Source organism: Rhinolophus sinicus, chromosome 15 (genome assembly GCF_057876585.1).
Source record: "Rhinolophus sinicus isolate RSI-liver-muscle chromosome 15, RSI-T2T, whole genome shotgun sequence".
Lineage (NCBI taxonomy): Eukaryota > Metazoa > Chordata > Mammalia > Chiroptera > Rhinolophidae > Rhinolophus > Rhinolophus sinicus.
This window is the reverse complement of record NC_142515.1, coordinates 11,452,943-11,468,200: the sequence shown is the minus strand read 5'-3', so window position 1 is coordinate 11,468,200 and position 15,258 is coordinate 11,452,943. Positions and strand designations below refer to the sequence as shown.

Here is a 15,258-nt window from a genome sequence, read left to right as displayed (position 1 = left end):
CTTGGGTGAACACAATCTTTTCTTTTTATTGAGGTAAGATTGACATAACACAAAACCAACCATTTTAAAATGAACAATTCAGTGGCACTTAGTACATTCACAATGTCATGTAACCATCTAGCTCCAAAACGCTTTCATCACCCCAAAAGAAAATTCCTGAATCCACGTGTTTAGTTCCCATGCCCCCTGTTACCTGGAAACCAATTTTCTTTCCATCTCTGTGGACCATCTTCTCTTATGTTCCATCACACGCCATCTACCCAAACATGGGTCTCCAGCTTCCTTCTCTCTTCTCAGCTCCAATCTAAATACCAAACTGCCTCCTGACATTTTCACTTGTATGTCTTACAGGAACCCCAAAGTTACTTTGAGCTAAAGTGAGATGTTAACCTCTCTCTTTGGCAAACCGCTACTCTTCCATCTCAGAATCGGGATTTCTCTCTCCTGAATTGTGATTTGATCTCTTCCTCTTCCTTGTTCCCCTCATTCAATCCATCATCAAGTCCTGTCAGTTCTGCCTTCAAATAGATCCACTTATTATGATATGTACATTCTATCAAATTTAAACTGCGTTGCTGCTGGTATTTTCTTAATCTTGACAGAAAGCGTTAATGGAATGTTTTTACCATGCACCTACCTCACAATTGTTTCCTGGTTGATAGCACTGAAAGATACTTTTGATTGAAAAATACATCTTGATTTCATGGAAGTATCAATGTGAAAAAAAATTGAATCTTAGAATCAGTGAAATAGAGGCTCTTAAATCCATCTATTTCTGACTACGTCACCGCTATTCGAAAATAAGCCTTCTTCCATCTGGACTACCTATTTCCTCCCTCAGACCTCACATTTACCCCTCCCAAGCCTTCTGTTCTCCCATTTATTCACTAGTAAGAACTGTTTGCCTCCAAAATGTATCTGGATTCCAAGGACTTCTCAGTATCTTCCTTGCTATGACCCCAGTTCAGGTCCCACCATCTCTTGCCTGGATAACTGGTCTCCTTGCCTCCTGCAGCAAGCCAGAGGGATATTTCTAAAGAGTGAACCAACCGCATCACCTCGTCATCCCTAAATTGCCCAAAGGTTTCCAGTTATACCTGGAATATATTTAATGGCCAGCAAGGTACTACCTGATTGTCCAATTTGCTGCTCCATTCTCGTTTTTTGTCTCTACTTGTCACCTTGCTCACTGTGCTCCAGCCACCTGGACGCTTTTCTCTGCCTCAGACAGGTTCAGCTCATGCCCATCTCAGGGCTTTCAGATTTGCCATTATTTCTGCTTCAAAAGCTCTTATCCTGGATCTTTGCATAGTTACCTCCTTCTTATCAGTAAGGGGTCAGCTCACTCTGAGCAGCGGCCTTTCCCAGACCAGCCTCTCTAACGCTGCCTCCCCACCTCTAGTTCCACATCCCCTTCTGCCAACATTCTACCACATTTAATACCCAACAGTATCTGATTTATGTATTTACTTCTCTTTCTCTTCTCACTAGAATGTAAGCTCCTTGAGGGCAGGGGCTCTGTCTTGTTTACTCTATCACCTCACCATCTTAGTGCTTAGCACAGAGTAGGGATTCAATAAACACCGATGAAACATTTCGTTGATATTACATCCTACTCCCTGCTTTCTCTTTCATCTTTCATGCTTCCTCCTATACTTGATTGCTAGACTGCTCTCTTAAAATGGAAAATCTGACCATGTTAGTCCTCTACTTAAAACCTGCAACTGCCCATTGCAACACTTAAGTAATGATTTAGCGGCGTCCTACTCTACGATAGTCGATCTGTTGTATTTTCATTTTCATGTGGTTCAAAATTCTTTCTAATGTCCCCTTGTGGTTTCTTCTTTGGGTTTTAGAAGTATGTTATTTAGTTTCCTAATTATTTGGTGATTATCCAGATATCTTTCTGTTACTGATTTTTAATTTAATTCCATGGTGACCAAGGAACATTCATGGTGTGACTTGGATCTTTTTACATGTATTGAGACTTGTTTTATGACCCGAATGAGATTGCTCTTCATAAACCTTCCTTATGAACTTGAGGAAAAATGTATCCTGCAGTTGTGGGGAGGTACGTTCTACAAATGTCATCTAGTCCGTTTGGTAAATAGTGCTTTTCAAGTCTCCTATGTCCTTGCTGATTTTTTGCCTCCTTACAAGTACGAGGGCTGACAATTCAATTCGTGAAATCATCCTGGAAAAAGTGCTACATACCTCATTGCTGAATATCACTATGGTCACCTTCGAAGTACTTCCGTTGGGAAGTTATGCACTGATGCCAGCACCTAGTCAACCCTTCAAAGCCATTTTGGAACTCTTTTTCTGGAATGGCCATCAGAGCTGTCATCGTATTACCCTTGATGTCCTGAATGTCATCACAATGTCTTCCTTTCAATATTTCCTTTATCTTTGGATAAAGAAAGAAGTCATTGGGGACCAGATCAGGTGAGTAGGGAGGGTGTTCCAATACAGTTATTTGTTTACTGTCTAAAAACTCCCTCACAGACAGTGCCATGTGAGCTGGTGCATTGTCCTGATGCAAGAGCCATGAATTGTTGGAGAAAAATTCAGGTCATCTAACTTTTTCATGCAGCCTTTTCAGCACTTCCAAATAGTAAACTTGGTTAATTGTTTGTCCAGTTGGTACAAATTCATAATGAATAATCCTTCTTATATCAAAAAAGGTTAGCAACATCGTTGCAAGAAGTTTGTGAACTTAACTGTCTGAACTCGTATATCAAATATTAATATTTAGAGAAGTTTATTGACATTTCTGACTATAATTGTGGACTTCATTTGCCCTTGAATTTTACCAATTTTTATCTCATGTATATTGAAGCTCTGTTAATTAGGAGCAAAACCATTTAAGACTGTTAATTGATTAATTGACCCATTTACAATTTGAAATGACCTTCATTATCTCCAGTAATACTCTTTGCTCTGAAATCCACTTTATTTGATATTAATATAGTCATTCTTTTGACCCATGTTAACATTCCCCATGTCTCCATTCTCCTAACCTATTTGTGTCTTTATATTTAAAGTGTCTTTCTTGCAGACAGTATCTAGTTGGGTCTTGCTTTTTTCCTCCATTCTGACAATCTATGTCATTTCATTGGGATATTTAAATCATATATATTTAATGTGGTTATTGTTATGATTAGGTTTAAGTCTATCATCTTGCTATTTATGTGTCTAAAATACACATTCCAAGGCTCTTCCCCAAACCCACTTACTCAGCATCTCCAGGGCTGGGTTGGGAATCTTATTTTTAAAAAGTTTCCCAGGTGATTCTGATGTACAGAATAGTACCGTGTTTCCCCAAAAATAAGACAATCAGATCTAATGCATCTTTTGGAGCAAAAATTAATCTAAGATCTTATCTTATTTTACTATAAGACCGGTCTATAATATAATATAATATAATATAATATAATGCAATGCAATGCAATGCAATGCAATGCAATGCAATGCAATGCAATACAATACAATACTGGGTCTTATAGATTAAGAAATGGAAACCCTGGGAGTCAAGCAGCTTGCCCCAGGTCACACACTAGAATATGGAGCCAGGCATTCAACCCCAGGCATTTGGACACCAGAGCCAGAGCTTTTCCCCACCATGTTATACTGTCTCCCTGGTGGGGAAACAGAGGCTCAGAAAGTAGCCTCCTGTCCATGGCTACAGGAAGTAGGGTCAGAGCTGGGTCTAGAATGCAGGTGTCTGGACTCCCAGGTTGGTGCCCATTCAAATGAGGAGTGACTTTCTGCTGTGTGCCAGGCTCTGTGACATCCTCTTACCACTGCACCAGAGTCAGGCAGGTGGCTTCTAGGAGCCCCGATGCCACTGGCTGCCAGGCCAAAAGAACCATTTGGGAACCTCCCTGAGAAGCCAGGGCTCCCAAACCTGCTTCTGGCCAGGCATGCTCGGGTGGCTGGTGCCCGTAGATCCCACTACAATCACCAAACTCCATCAGGCTTAATGACCTCCAGGAGTGGGTGTGGGTTGCAGCCATATAACAGCTTGCATTTCATGAAAGCCTTTTTGCTCTAAGTTCACAAGAACCCGATGAGAGACACGGAGCAGAAGTTAGGATGCCCCTTTGTGAGGTGGAAGAAACACAGACCCAGAAAGCCCTCTAAGGCTGTGCAGCAATCCCATGGCTGAGCTTGGCCTGGCTCCCTGGGGCCTCTCCCTTGGGTGCTCTCTACAAGCCCTGGAGCAGGACCTAACTGCAGAGACATTTAAAAGCAGAGCTCCGAGAGCCAAGTTTCAGGGTTGATGGAGCCACAAGCCTGCAGGTCCTTGGAGAAGACTCCCATTCACCTGGGTAGGACCTGTCTTGAAGGGTGGAACCCTCTCCCTCACTCTGGTTGCCTCTCTCTTGAGTTATGGAAACGGGACCCCAGGGAGCTGCTGCCGAAGGTGAAGTCCCAGGGGTTTAGCAAGTTTCTAGACTCATTCTTCTTGAGCTCACTCCTTCTCTGCTGCACAGTGATCACCACCATGGTTAAGTTCAAGGGCAAGGTTGGACCTCGCAGAGACCTGGGGGAGGAGTTAGGGGAGGGGGGTCCTGAGGACTCTTGGTGAAGTTGCTGGAATGTTCAGTTCATTTACGGTGGAGAGCCTGCCCTGTGCCAGGTCTCCTGTGCATGGGTGGGCACTGCTCCCAGCTCAGGGGACACAGCAGTGAGCAAGGCTGCCACTGGGCCATGAGGCGCCTTTGTGCAAAGTAGAAAAGAGCGCCCTTCATTCAGGTGAGTGCAGCCCCACTCCTGGGCATAGAACCCAGTGAGCAAGGTATGGGCTGGAATTCTTGCCCCTCAGCTGAGTGCTCTTGTACCAACCACTATCTGCCAACAGTACCTGCCAGCCTAGGCTCCTGGGCAAGACAGAAGTATTTGGGACAACCAAATGTAGTCAGCATGTGATGTACTCAGGGTTTTGTGGGAGCACAGAGTTGGGGCAGCTGCCCCAGGCTTGGGGGTGGTTCAAGAGGCAAGACTTAAGCAGTGAACACAAGTTAAAAGCTCCCTGGAGGGGACGACAGCCATGAGGAATCAGAGACGGGGAGCAGGAGTCTCCAGCGTGGAGGAAGGTGGAGCGTGAAGAGGGCACTCCAGGCCAAGAGGACAGCATGGGCAAAGGCCCAACAGCAAAAGGAATGCCAGGCACTGTAATTAGGTGACAAAGGAGGGGCCAGACCACGGGGAGGCCCTGCCAGCCCGGCCAAGGAGGTGGGGTTCATCCTGAGGGCAGTGGGGACTGTCCAGAGGGTTTTAAGCAAGAAAAGGACATGGTAGCTCAGCATTCTAGAAAGGTCACTCCAGCTCCAGCATGGAGGTTGGCCAGCAAGGCTAAGACTGGCAGCGGGGAGTCCAGTAGGGAGGTTTCTGCAACAGGCTTGGTGAGCGATGACAACGATGGCCTGATCTAGGACAGTGGTCATGAGGATGGAAAAGAAGGGTGGATGGAAGGAGGACTTTAAGGAAAGTCTGCCATGGGCAGGTACGAGGTGAGGAGGAGGAGGAAGACGCCCAGGTCTCCAGCCGGGCGGGAATGGTGGTGATGATTGAAGACATCGAGGTTGAGGCTCCAGTGGCATCTCCAAGTGGAGACACTCAGCACTGCTGGGAATGTGGGTCTGGGGCTCTGGGCAAGGGGCGGGTGCAGAGGTGGGGTTCAGAGTCACCAGCCGCCTCAGGTGGTTTCTTTCAGAACCAGTGTCAGCCACCTGAATGCTGACACCATCAAGAGAAATGAACAGAAAGAGTAACAATCATAGCTACGCTACTGGCCAGTGCCCGGCACGGTGTGGACGTGGTTTATATGCATTATCTTATTTAATTCTCACGACAACCCCATGAGGTAGGGGCTGTGACTGTCCCATTCAGCAGTGAGCTAAGGCTGACAGGGGAATCACTGCCAGGGAGGCAGAGGCAGGTCATAGCTGGTCTTCTCTGGGGAACCCAGAGCTCGAGGGAACACATGGAGGGAGCAACAGTTACAGGGACCAGCAACTACGAGGAAGATACTGGAGATGAGCAAGGGGCTGAGAGTATGGTGTTTAGTTTGGATTTTCTCAAGAACATCCGGGGATTGATCTAAGGCAGCGTTTCTAAGCCTCAGCGCTGTTGGCATCTTGAACCAGCGGATTCTTTGATGCGGGGTCTGTCCTGTGCATGTAGGACGTTTAGCAGCATTCCTGGCCTCTACCCACGACATGCACCACTTCTTCCTCTGTTGTACCCACCAGTTGCGACAAAAATGTTTCCAGGCATCGACAGTTGTCCCTTAGGGGGCAAAATTGCCCCGTGTTGATCTAGTGCAATGGTTATCAAAGTGTGGGCCCTGGACCAGCAGCACAAACATTACCCAAGCACTTGTTAGAAATGCAAATCAATTCTCAGACCCCATCCTGCGCCTCCAGAGTCAGAAACTATGGATGTGGGGCCCAGCAAGATGAGTTTTAACAAGTTCTCTAGATGCTTCTGATGCACGCTGACGTGTGAGAAGCACTGACCCGATGCAAGCGTTCTCAGCCCTGGCTGCACATTAGCATCAAGCTTCCCTGTCTGGACCCTACCCCGCACCAATCTCTGGGGATGGGCCCAGGCACCAGTCTTTTTCAGAGCCCTCCAGGTGATTCTAATAGGAGTCCCGCTGGCGAACCACTTATCTAATGGAAACGCATTAGCTTGGTTTAAATTCCAAGAAAGTAATGCTACTACCCATGGTACAAGTCAGTCAGGACGTCAGGCTGTCCAGTAATTACAAATGGAAGAGGAGGTTGAGGGAGGTCCTGCACGGCCTGTAATCGATAACGATGTTGGAAGGTCCTGCGGGTAATACTGCTTCCTGCTCTGCATCTCTGGGTCACCTGAAATGCACTTGGCCTTGATGCTGGGAAAGGGAGACCTGACAGATGTGAGGTTGGTCATTCCCCAGTCATTTCCAATTGGGTCAGCCCCGTTGGATTAGAAAGTTAAGTGCATGGGCTATTAAATACTCACAGCCTACGTGGAGTGGACCCATCATAGTGGAATACATGAATGTACTGTAAGAAATGACATGGCTTTCCATTATGCATTTCAGCATTTAGTAATTGGGATAGTTAGTCCATTCCCTTCATAGGAGCTATATGCTCTGAGACTTGCCTCCTTGATGCATTTTCTGAAATGTGGCGTGTCTTCTGGATTGTAAACATAGGCCACCCAGAGGCAGCCACAAAGTGTTTGTCTATAGTCTACTGAGCCCACCTTTGCCAAGGACAGCACTGGGTTGGGCATGTGTGCGGGGGGAGTTGTCAGGTGGGGGGTACACACGCTTATTGGCTGTGGGCTGTGTGACCCTGGACAGGTCACCTGACTTCCCTGTTCCTTGCCCATTAAATGCGGTAATAATGGTGGTTGCCAGCATTCAGAATTTTGCTATGCAGGGAATTTTGACTCCACCAGGCACTTCATAAATCCCGTCAGAAATGTGATGTTCTTTTCTTTAAAAAAAACAAATCGGACTCTGAGTCCCCATCGTTGACTGAGGGGCTAGGGGGGTTTCTACTGGTGAGCTTCTCCTGACCTTATTAGCGGTACATGAAAAGTGGGGAGCTCATGGACTGTCTGGAGAACAGGGTTGCCCCTGTCTACAGGCCCTCATGGCGGCTGCTCACATGCTGAAGGGCTGATCGCTCTGTGGGGCTCATGACAAGCTTAGAGACGGGGATCTCTGCTGACACCCAGGGCCTGGACTCCTGCGGGACTGCATGGCTGGGTCCCTCTGGGCTCCTGACCCTCCAGGACAGGAATCCTCTTCCCTCCTCTTCCCTCCTCCAGACACTCTCCACAACCTCTTCCATGGCTAGAGTGACCAACTGCCCAGTTTGCCCGGGACTGCCATGGTTTTAGCACCGAAAGTTCCATGTTCTGGGAAACCCCTCCGTCCTGAGCACACTGGGCAGTTGGTCACCCTATCCGTAGTCCACCTCTGTCCCCTGTCTTCACTGTCCCTTAGATCTCCCACCACTATCTTGTCAGTTCTGGGTTTTCACTGAAGCCTGGAGAAGAGGCTGTCCTGAGGCCACTTCTGCCACTTCCTCTCCTTGAGGGGAGGCCAGAGCTGCTGGAGACCTTCAGGGAACAGGGAAGGGAAATTGAGGTGATCAAAACCCTCGACATTCTCTCAGCAAGTCCTGCTCCGTGGAATAAACCTGGGCTTCTGATGGGAGGTTCAGCCAATGGAGGCCCCCACTCCTGACCCGAGGGCATACACCTGTTTGGTCCTTGCTGCATCCTGCTGGAATGGCGGAGAGCTGAGCTCAAGGCCATGCTTCCCTGTCAACTAGCTCCCAGAGTGTGTGACCTCTGCCTGTTCCTCGTGTACCCCCAACCCTGCCCACAAGAGCCTGGCATAAAGTAGGTGCTCAATAAATGTGAAATCCAGGCTGTGTCCCTTTGTTCTAATCGCTCACCCAATAGTCTGTTGTTTTACATGCTGTTCTTGATCTCCAGCTGTAATTCCATACTCACTAGCGGGGTTATTTGACTCAGATCTGCCTCCCCCCCTGAAGCAGAAGCTCAGCGAGGCTGGAGCACATACTTTGCTCACCACTATGACCCCCGTGCCTGTGGTCAGCACGTAATGTGCACCTACAATGTGAATGCACGTACAGAGTTAACTGCACTGCCATCACATGGCATTTCTGGAACCAACCAGAGGAGTGCTCTGGGACAGGCACAAACGGGGAGCCCTGTGGAGGCCCCCTGCCCTCTCCTAGGACCCAGGTGTGGTGGGTGAGCTCAGCACCAGCACTTTTCTCAGGACAGAGTCTGAGGCCAGACTTTGCCACACAGAGCGGCCGCCCTGGAGGAGCTTGGGCCTTCGCCAGCCTAGTAATTGCCTTCAAATTAATTTATAATTGGGCTAGGTTTTCTGTGTTAATCATCCTTTAGAACATCAAATATTAAACACAAGCCTTAAATACAAAAGAGCCCTCTGCTTGTTGAAGTCACTGAGCTCGCCCATCTAGAAGACCCAGCTGCCTGCACTGTAGGGTTTGATGTCTCCCTGCTCCTGCCCCACTGTAGGCATGAGGGTGAGGGTGGGGGTGGTGCACGGAGGGGTGCCCTGGAGAGCATGGAGGCCTCAGCCCCCGCCCCTTTGCTTGGCTGATCTCTTCTTGCTGGTGGGAGGGTTCTGCCCTCTTGGTGGTCCTCATGCAGATGTGAGCCCTGGCTTGGGAGCTGCCAGCCCCGGGGGGTTTGAGTCCCAACTCCACTGTGTACCACACGTATGCTCTTGGCCAGGTTGCTTCATGTCTCTGAGCCTCAGTTTCCCCACCTGGGAATGGTCATAACAATACCTACCTATGAAGGTTGGTTGACACCAGCCCACAGTGAGTGCTCAACAGGCAGCTAGTATTAGCTCCTGAGGGTGAGGACACTGACACTTACCAGTCACCCACTTGTCAGGCACTTGTCCCATGTAATCCTCCCAGCTAGTCAATAGACAAAGCAGGGATCGTCATCCCATTTTACAGATAAGAAACCTGAAAATGTGAGCCCTCAAGCAACACTCTAGTAAATGGCAGAGCTGGGATTCGAACTTAGGTTGGTAGGAATCTAGTTGGGGTCCTACCCACTTCCCCATCATTTGTGAACTTGTTTGTCTAGTCCACTAAACCACAAGTGGTTCTGAGGGCAACAATTGTATTTTATTCACCTTCCATCTTCCTACTGTCCTGAATATACTGCTGTACACCCCCCACTGGCACATACGAGTAATAATTGCCTATTATATAGAAACAAACAAACTGCGAGGCCCAGAAATCCCACGGAGGATCAGGGTGTCTTCTTAAAAACCAGGTCCTTTGTAGAGGATGAAAGAGGTGATGGGTATGATTGCAACGCATCTGTGCCCTCTCACCTGTGCTCATCTTGTCTTTTCAGGTGAGCTGGGCCCATCCTCACATGGAAGCTCAGAAATGGCCACAGCAAAATGAAAGGCAATCACTTCACTCCCAAAAATGTACTTGTTCCCTGCCATGGACATTTCAGGTCAACAATCTGGACATGAGTTGCTCCTTAACCTAAAGAGAAGCAGCGTGTCACCCCTATGCCCCACACCAAACAGGCCTAATGTAACATAAGTGGATGAGTGTTTTAAGATGAATATTTGTCAGAACGATCCAAGATGGTGGAGTAGATACACATTGTGCTTGCCTCCTCCCGTGAACACATCAAAATTACAAATAAATTATAGAACTGGGGCGGCCGGTTTTCTCAGTGGTTAGAGCACAGTGCTCATAACACAAAGGTTGCCAGTTCGATTCCCACATGGGCCAGTCAGCTGTGACCTCCACAACTAGATTGAAAACAACGGCTTGAGCTTGCAGCTAAGCCGCAGGTAGGCAGCCAGTTTGCTCAGTGGTTACAGCGCACTTTTCTCCTAACACCAAGGTCACTGGTTCAATTCCCACATGGGCCAGTGAGCTGTGCCCTCCACAACTAGATTGAAGACAATGAGTTGACCTGGAGCTGGTGGGTCCTGGAAAAACACACTGTTCCCCAATAAAATAAAATAAATTACAGAACAATTAACTTGGAGAACTAGTCTAGCTGAAGTGGAAGCCACATTGAGACTGATAGGAGGGGTGGAGATGCGAAACAGGCTAGTCTTAAACATCTGTGTGGCGGTTGAAAGTTGCGACGGATAACTCAGCCAGGAGATTCCTCATGGAGGAGCAAGAGACCCAGGCCTCACACCAGGCTCCCCATCCAGGAGTACTGGTGCTGGAAAATGGAGCCCTCATAACATCTGGCTGTGAAAAACAGCAGGGATTCAGACCCTCTGGGTAGGACGGAAGGTTGCAGGAAACACAGACATCCTCTTAAGTGGCCCGCGCACCGACTCACTCGCTTGCAGGCACTCACCTTGGGCTCCAGCGGAGGGGCAGTGACTCAGGGGAGCGTCAGAGGCATGGGAGGGGGCGTGGGGACAGACTGAAGTGTGTGGCCTGGAGGGTTGGCCTGGAAGACAGCCATTTCCCTCTGTGGGGTCTTCTTTCCGGGCAGCGGAAGGCAGACGCCATCTTTCCTATGTTGAGCCCGCCCCCTATGCTTTCCAACAAATCTGAATCTGATTGGCCTGGTGGTGAGCTCTGAAGCTCCGCCCTGCTGACTCACTGAGACCCCGTCTCACCCAGTTCCCTATCAGGAGCTGAACCTTACGGGAGCAGTCTACCCACAGCAGGTGGCAGCAGGCCTCAATGTGTCCCGGCTTTTTGCGGAGCTACCCCAGGCCTGGTACTGGTGGAAGCCGGCCTCAGCTCACAGCATGAACTCTCCCACGTGTTTCAGGTCCAGCACAGGCAGCAACCAACCATCCATCACTTTGTAGCTTCTACCAGGAAGTCCCGGATCAGTCACAAGCAGTGGATGACCTGGGCCTTCACCGGAGCCCCTCCCAAGAGGCCCCAGAACCAACATATTTGGAGGTCAGCTTCAGACCACAGCAAAGCACCCACAAGGGGCGCACCCAAAGGGCAGTCTCAACAGGCACCAGCCTGCTGGGGAAAATCCTATTCTGTGTGGTAAGCCTCCCAGCACAGCAGCCCATAAACTGGATGTGGGGGCAAACCCACAGCCTGTCAGCCTGAGGGTCAATCCCACCCACTGATGTGCCAATAGCAATCAAGGCTCAAATATAACAGGAGGGCACACACAATCCACACAAGGGATATACCTGGAGCACCTGGTGCAGGTGACCAGGGAGACTGTGCCAGGGCCCCACAAGGCACTACTACATAAGGCCGCCTGGCAAGAGATGTAGCGATCTACATAATACAAAGAAACAGAGAGGCAGCCAAAATGAGGAAACAAAGAAATACGTCCCAAATGAAAGAGTTCAAGTGAAAATATGTTCAAATGGCTGTGAATTCAGTTTAAATTTGATAAAATAAGTCTTATTACTTTCAAAGACTTAAATGTTTTTCTAATCTATGCCATCTAAAACATCAGCCCCTATAAACTCCATCATTAGGATTTCTCTCTTTTAATCCTAAAAACGAATAAAGAAACTGGCCCCCACCCCAACTGCGTGTCTCCCTTTTGTTTTTTATTTTTTCTTTTAAGAAAAGTTCTTATGACCAATTGACCAATATTTTTATTATCATTGCCAAATATGGGTCTAAGTTGCAACCTTCTGAATTCTAAGCCTTTGAGTAGGAATTGGAAGAAGGTATATTGACAAAATATTGGAAGTAAATTTACAGGTCTTTGATTTCTGAGATAAACTGTGAACAATAAATGTCATCCCTTTAAAAAACAAAGATATTTCATGAAAATTGAAATGGAAAAAAAACACACAAAAAGCTAGGGTAGCAATACTTATACCAGACAAAACAGACTTTAAAACAAAGTCTATAACAATAGACAAAGGACCCAGTAATCCCACTTCTGGGTATTTATCTGAAGAAACCCAAAATGCTACTTCGAGGGGACATGTGCATCCATATGTTCATTGCAGCATATTTACAATGGCCAAGATGTGATGACAGCCTGGGTGTCCATCAATGGAAGAATGGATAAAGAGTAGGGGATATAGACAGACAGACAGACAGACAGACAGACAGACAGACAGATAGATAGATATAGAGATAGATATAGAGATATAGATAGACATAGATAGATATATAATGGAATATTGCTCGGCCATGGATGGGAATGGGTGCTTGCCATCAGCGGCAGCATGAGTGGACCTGGAGGGTATTGTGCTGAGCGGAGTATGTCAGACAAGGAAAGACAGATGCAGTGTGATTTCACTTGTATGTGGAATCTGAAGAACAAAATAAACAAAACAGAAACACACTCACAGATACAAAGAACGTTTTGATGGTTGCCAGATGGGAGGGGAGTTGAGAGTGTTGATGAAAAATGGGAAGGCATTAAGAAGTACAAATTGGTTGTTGTTACAAAGAAGTCATGGGGATGCAGGGTATAGCAGACGAAAGATAATCCATAATATTGTAATAACTGTGGTGTCAGATGGGTACTAGATTTATCGGGGTGATAGATGGGAGGGGGTGGGGCAGGGTGAAAAAGATGAAAGGATTAAGAAGTACAAATTGGAAGTTACAAAATAGTCATGGGGGTGTAAAGTAAAGCACAGGGAATATAGTCAATGGTATGGTAACAGGTATGTATAGTGCCGGGGGATCACTTCTTAAATTATAGAAACGTCTAACCACTATACTGTACACCTGAAATTAATACAAAGTAATATCAAATGTTAACTGCAATTAAAAAAATTTAGAAAGGGGTAGAAAGTTGAAGGGAAATAAGAGGTTCAAATTTCCAGCTATAAAACAAATGAGTCATGGGGCTGTAACACACAGCATGGGGAATATAGGCAGTAATATTGTGATAGCGTGGTACGGTGTTAGGTGGTTGCTGGACTTGTGGTGAACATTTCTTTAGGTATATAAACGTTGAGTAACTATTGTGTACACCTGAAACTGATATGATATTGTATGTTAGCTATAATTTTTAATAAAAATCTTTAAAAAATAATAGGGGGAAAATGATGAATATTTGCAAACACATTGTGTCAAATGTCATGCGAAGGAGGGGAAATGTCAGAAGGTCTCTCTGAAGCTTTTTTTGGAAGGGGAAGAGCAGACACGACAATCCCGGGCTCTGTCCTCTTTTCCAGGTTACAGCCATATTTACCCCGTTACCAGGCAAGTACTTCTGCCTGCTTTACGTGTTCTTTGGCATCCCCCTGCTGGTCCTGGTCCTGTGTCACGGACACAGGTGACATCCTGGCAACTATCTTATCCACTTCTTACACTTGGTTCTGAAAACTCCCATTCCTTCTCGCTGCTCTTTCCAAATGGTGCTCCTGACTGCTTTGCAGTCCAATGCCAAGCCCGTGGACCAAGCTGTCCCCAGGATCGTCATCAATTCTCAAGAGCTCCCGAGCCCCAAACCTGGCAGGTGTCCCTCAGCCCCAAGCAGCAACATGGAGCTGCTTGAGAGGCTTCTTGCATGAGAGAAACAGAACACACTGCAACTGCCCCCACGGGCCTTGGAGAGGAGTAACCTGTGTCCTGAGCTGGTGTCCGGAAGACTTGCATACTCCATCATCAGCAACCTGGATGAGGTGGCACAGCAGGTGGAGAGGTTGGACGTCCCCCTGCCCATCATTGCCCTCATTGTTTTCACCTACATTTCCTGTGCAGCCACCATCCTCCCCACCTGGGAGAAGCACCTGGACTTACAAGATGACTTGTACTTCTTCGTCACGCTGACTGCGATCAGGCTTGGGAACACCGTTTTAGAACACCCTCCCTTCTTGTTTTTTCCCCTCTACATCATCACTGGGATGCAGAGTGTGTGTATCCCTTCCAAGCTCCTGCAGAGCAGGCTGGTTGACATCTGCAAAACTCTCTTGCTGTTCTTCACAAGAAACTCTACTAAAAAGCGAAGTCTCCGCCCTCTCTCGCGTGACTCAGATGGGCTGAGCTGGTTTCCTTGCCTTGTCTTTTGGGGCAGTGCAGTTAAAACTGGTGGCACTGCAGCCTGTCACCTGAGACCCTGGGGCTTGGAGACAAATCCTGTATGAGGGCTGATTTCAGTCTCGAGGTCTTGCAGGAATGTGGCCAGTGCCCTCTGTATCAGGACATTAGATAGAAACTATCACCGTTCTCCAAAATCCAATTAATTTTTCTGTCTTCATTTTTAAAAAGCGCCACCTTGTGTAGACGAAATTGCCTTATGGAAGTCACCAGTTTTCTTGCAACACAAGAAAAAAAATTATCTCTATTCTTGCAATTTGTACTTTGTGCTAAAGTAAAATCTTCCTGAGCGGCTCCCTGTTTCCCCCGATGAAACAGAGCTAGTGTGAGCAGCTTCTTTCCTTAAATGAGTGTATGAATGTGCATGGGACCAGCCTAGTCCCAGCCCGTGTAAACGACGGCGATGCCACTGAGTGGAATCGTCACCTGGGGGCTGGGAATACTTCCTGGTTGCCAGATTCTGTGCAGACCAGTGTTCTCACTAAGCAGCACATGACTGGCACCTTCTGAATGAGTTGGTATGTGAACGTGTTAATGTTTAAGTGAATGATTGGCACACGAGATGGTTGGCACTCATTGGGTGGATACACTGCTGAGCTGTTCATGAATGAGTTGGCTTGTGAGTAGGCTGGTCTGTGTGGCAGATGCTGTAGGAGCCCCACCCTTATGCCCTGATATTCCAGCT

The 15,258-nt window shown here is 47.4% G+C and overlaps 1 protein-coding gene across 1 annotated transcript; it reads left to right on the top strand.

Annotated features, from left to right (window-relative positions):
• Positions 1-13,182: 13,182 nt before the first annotated feature.
• KCNK18 (potassium two pore domain channel subfamily K member 18) lies at positions 13,183-14,715 on the top strand. The gene is given in 5 exon segments (XM_088791986.1): positions 13,183-13,192; positions 13,709-13,733; positions 13,735-13,798; positions 13,800-13,893; positions 13,896-14,715. Coding segments are annotated over 5 exon segments (918 nt in total). The 3' UTR covers positions 14,621-14,715.
• Positions 14,716-15,258: the final 543 nt, after the last annotated feature.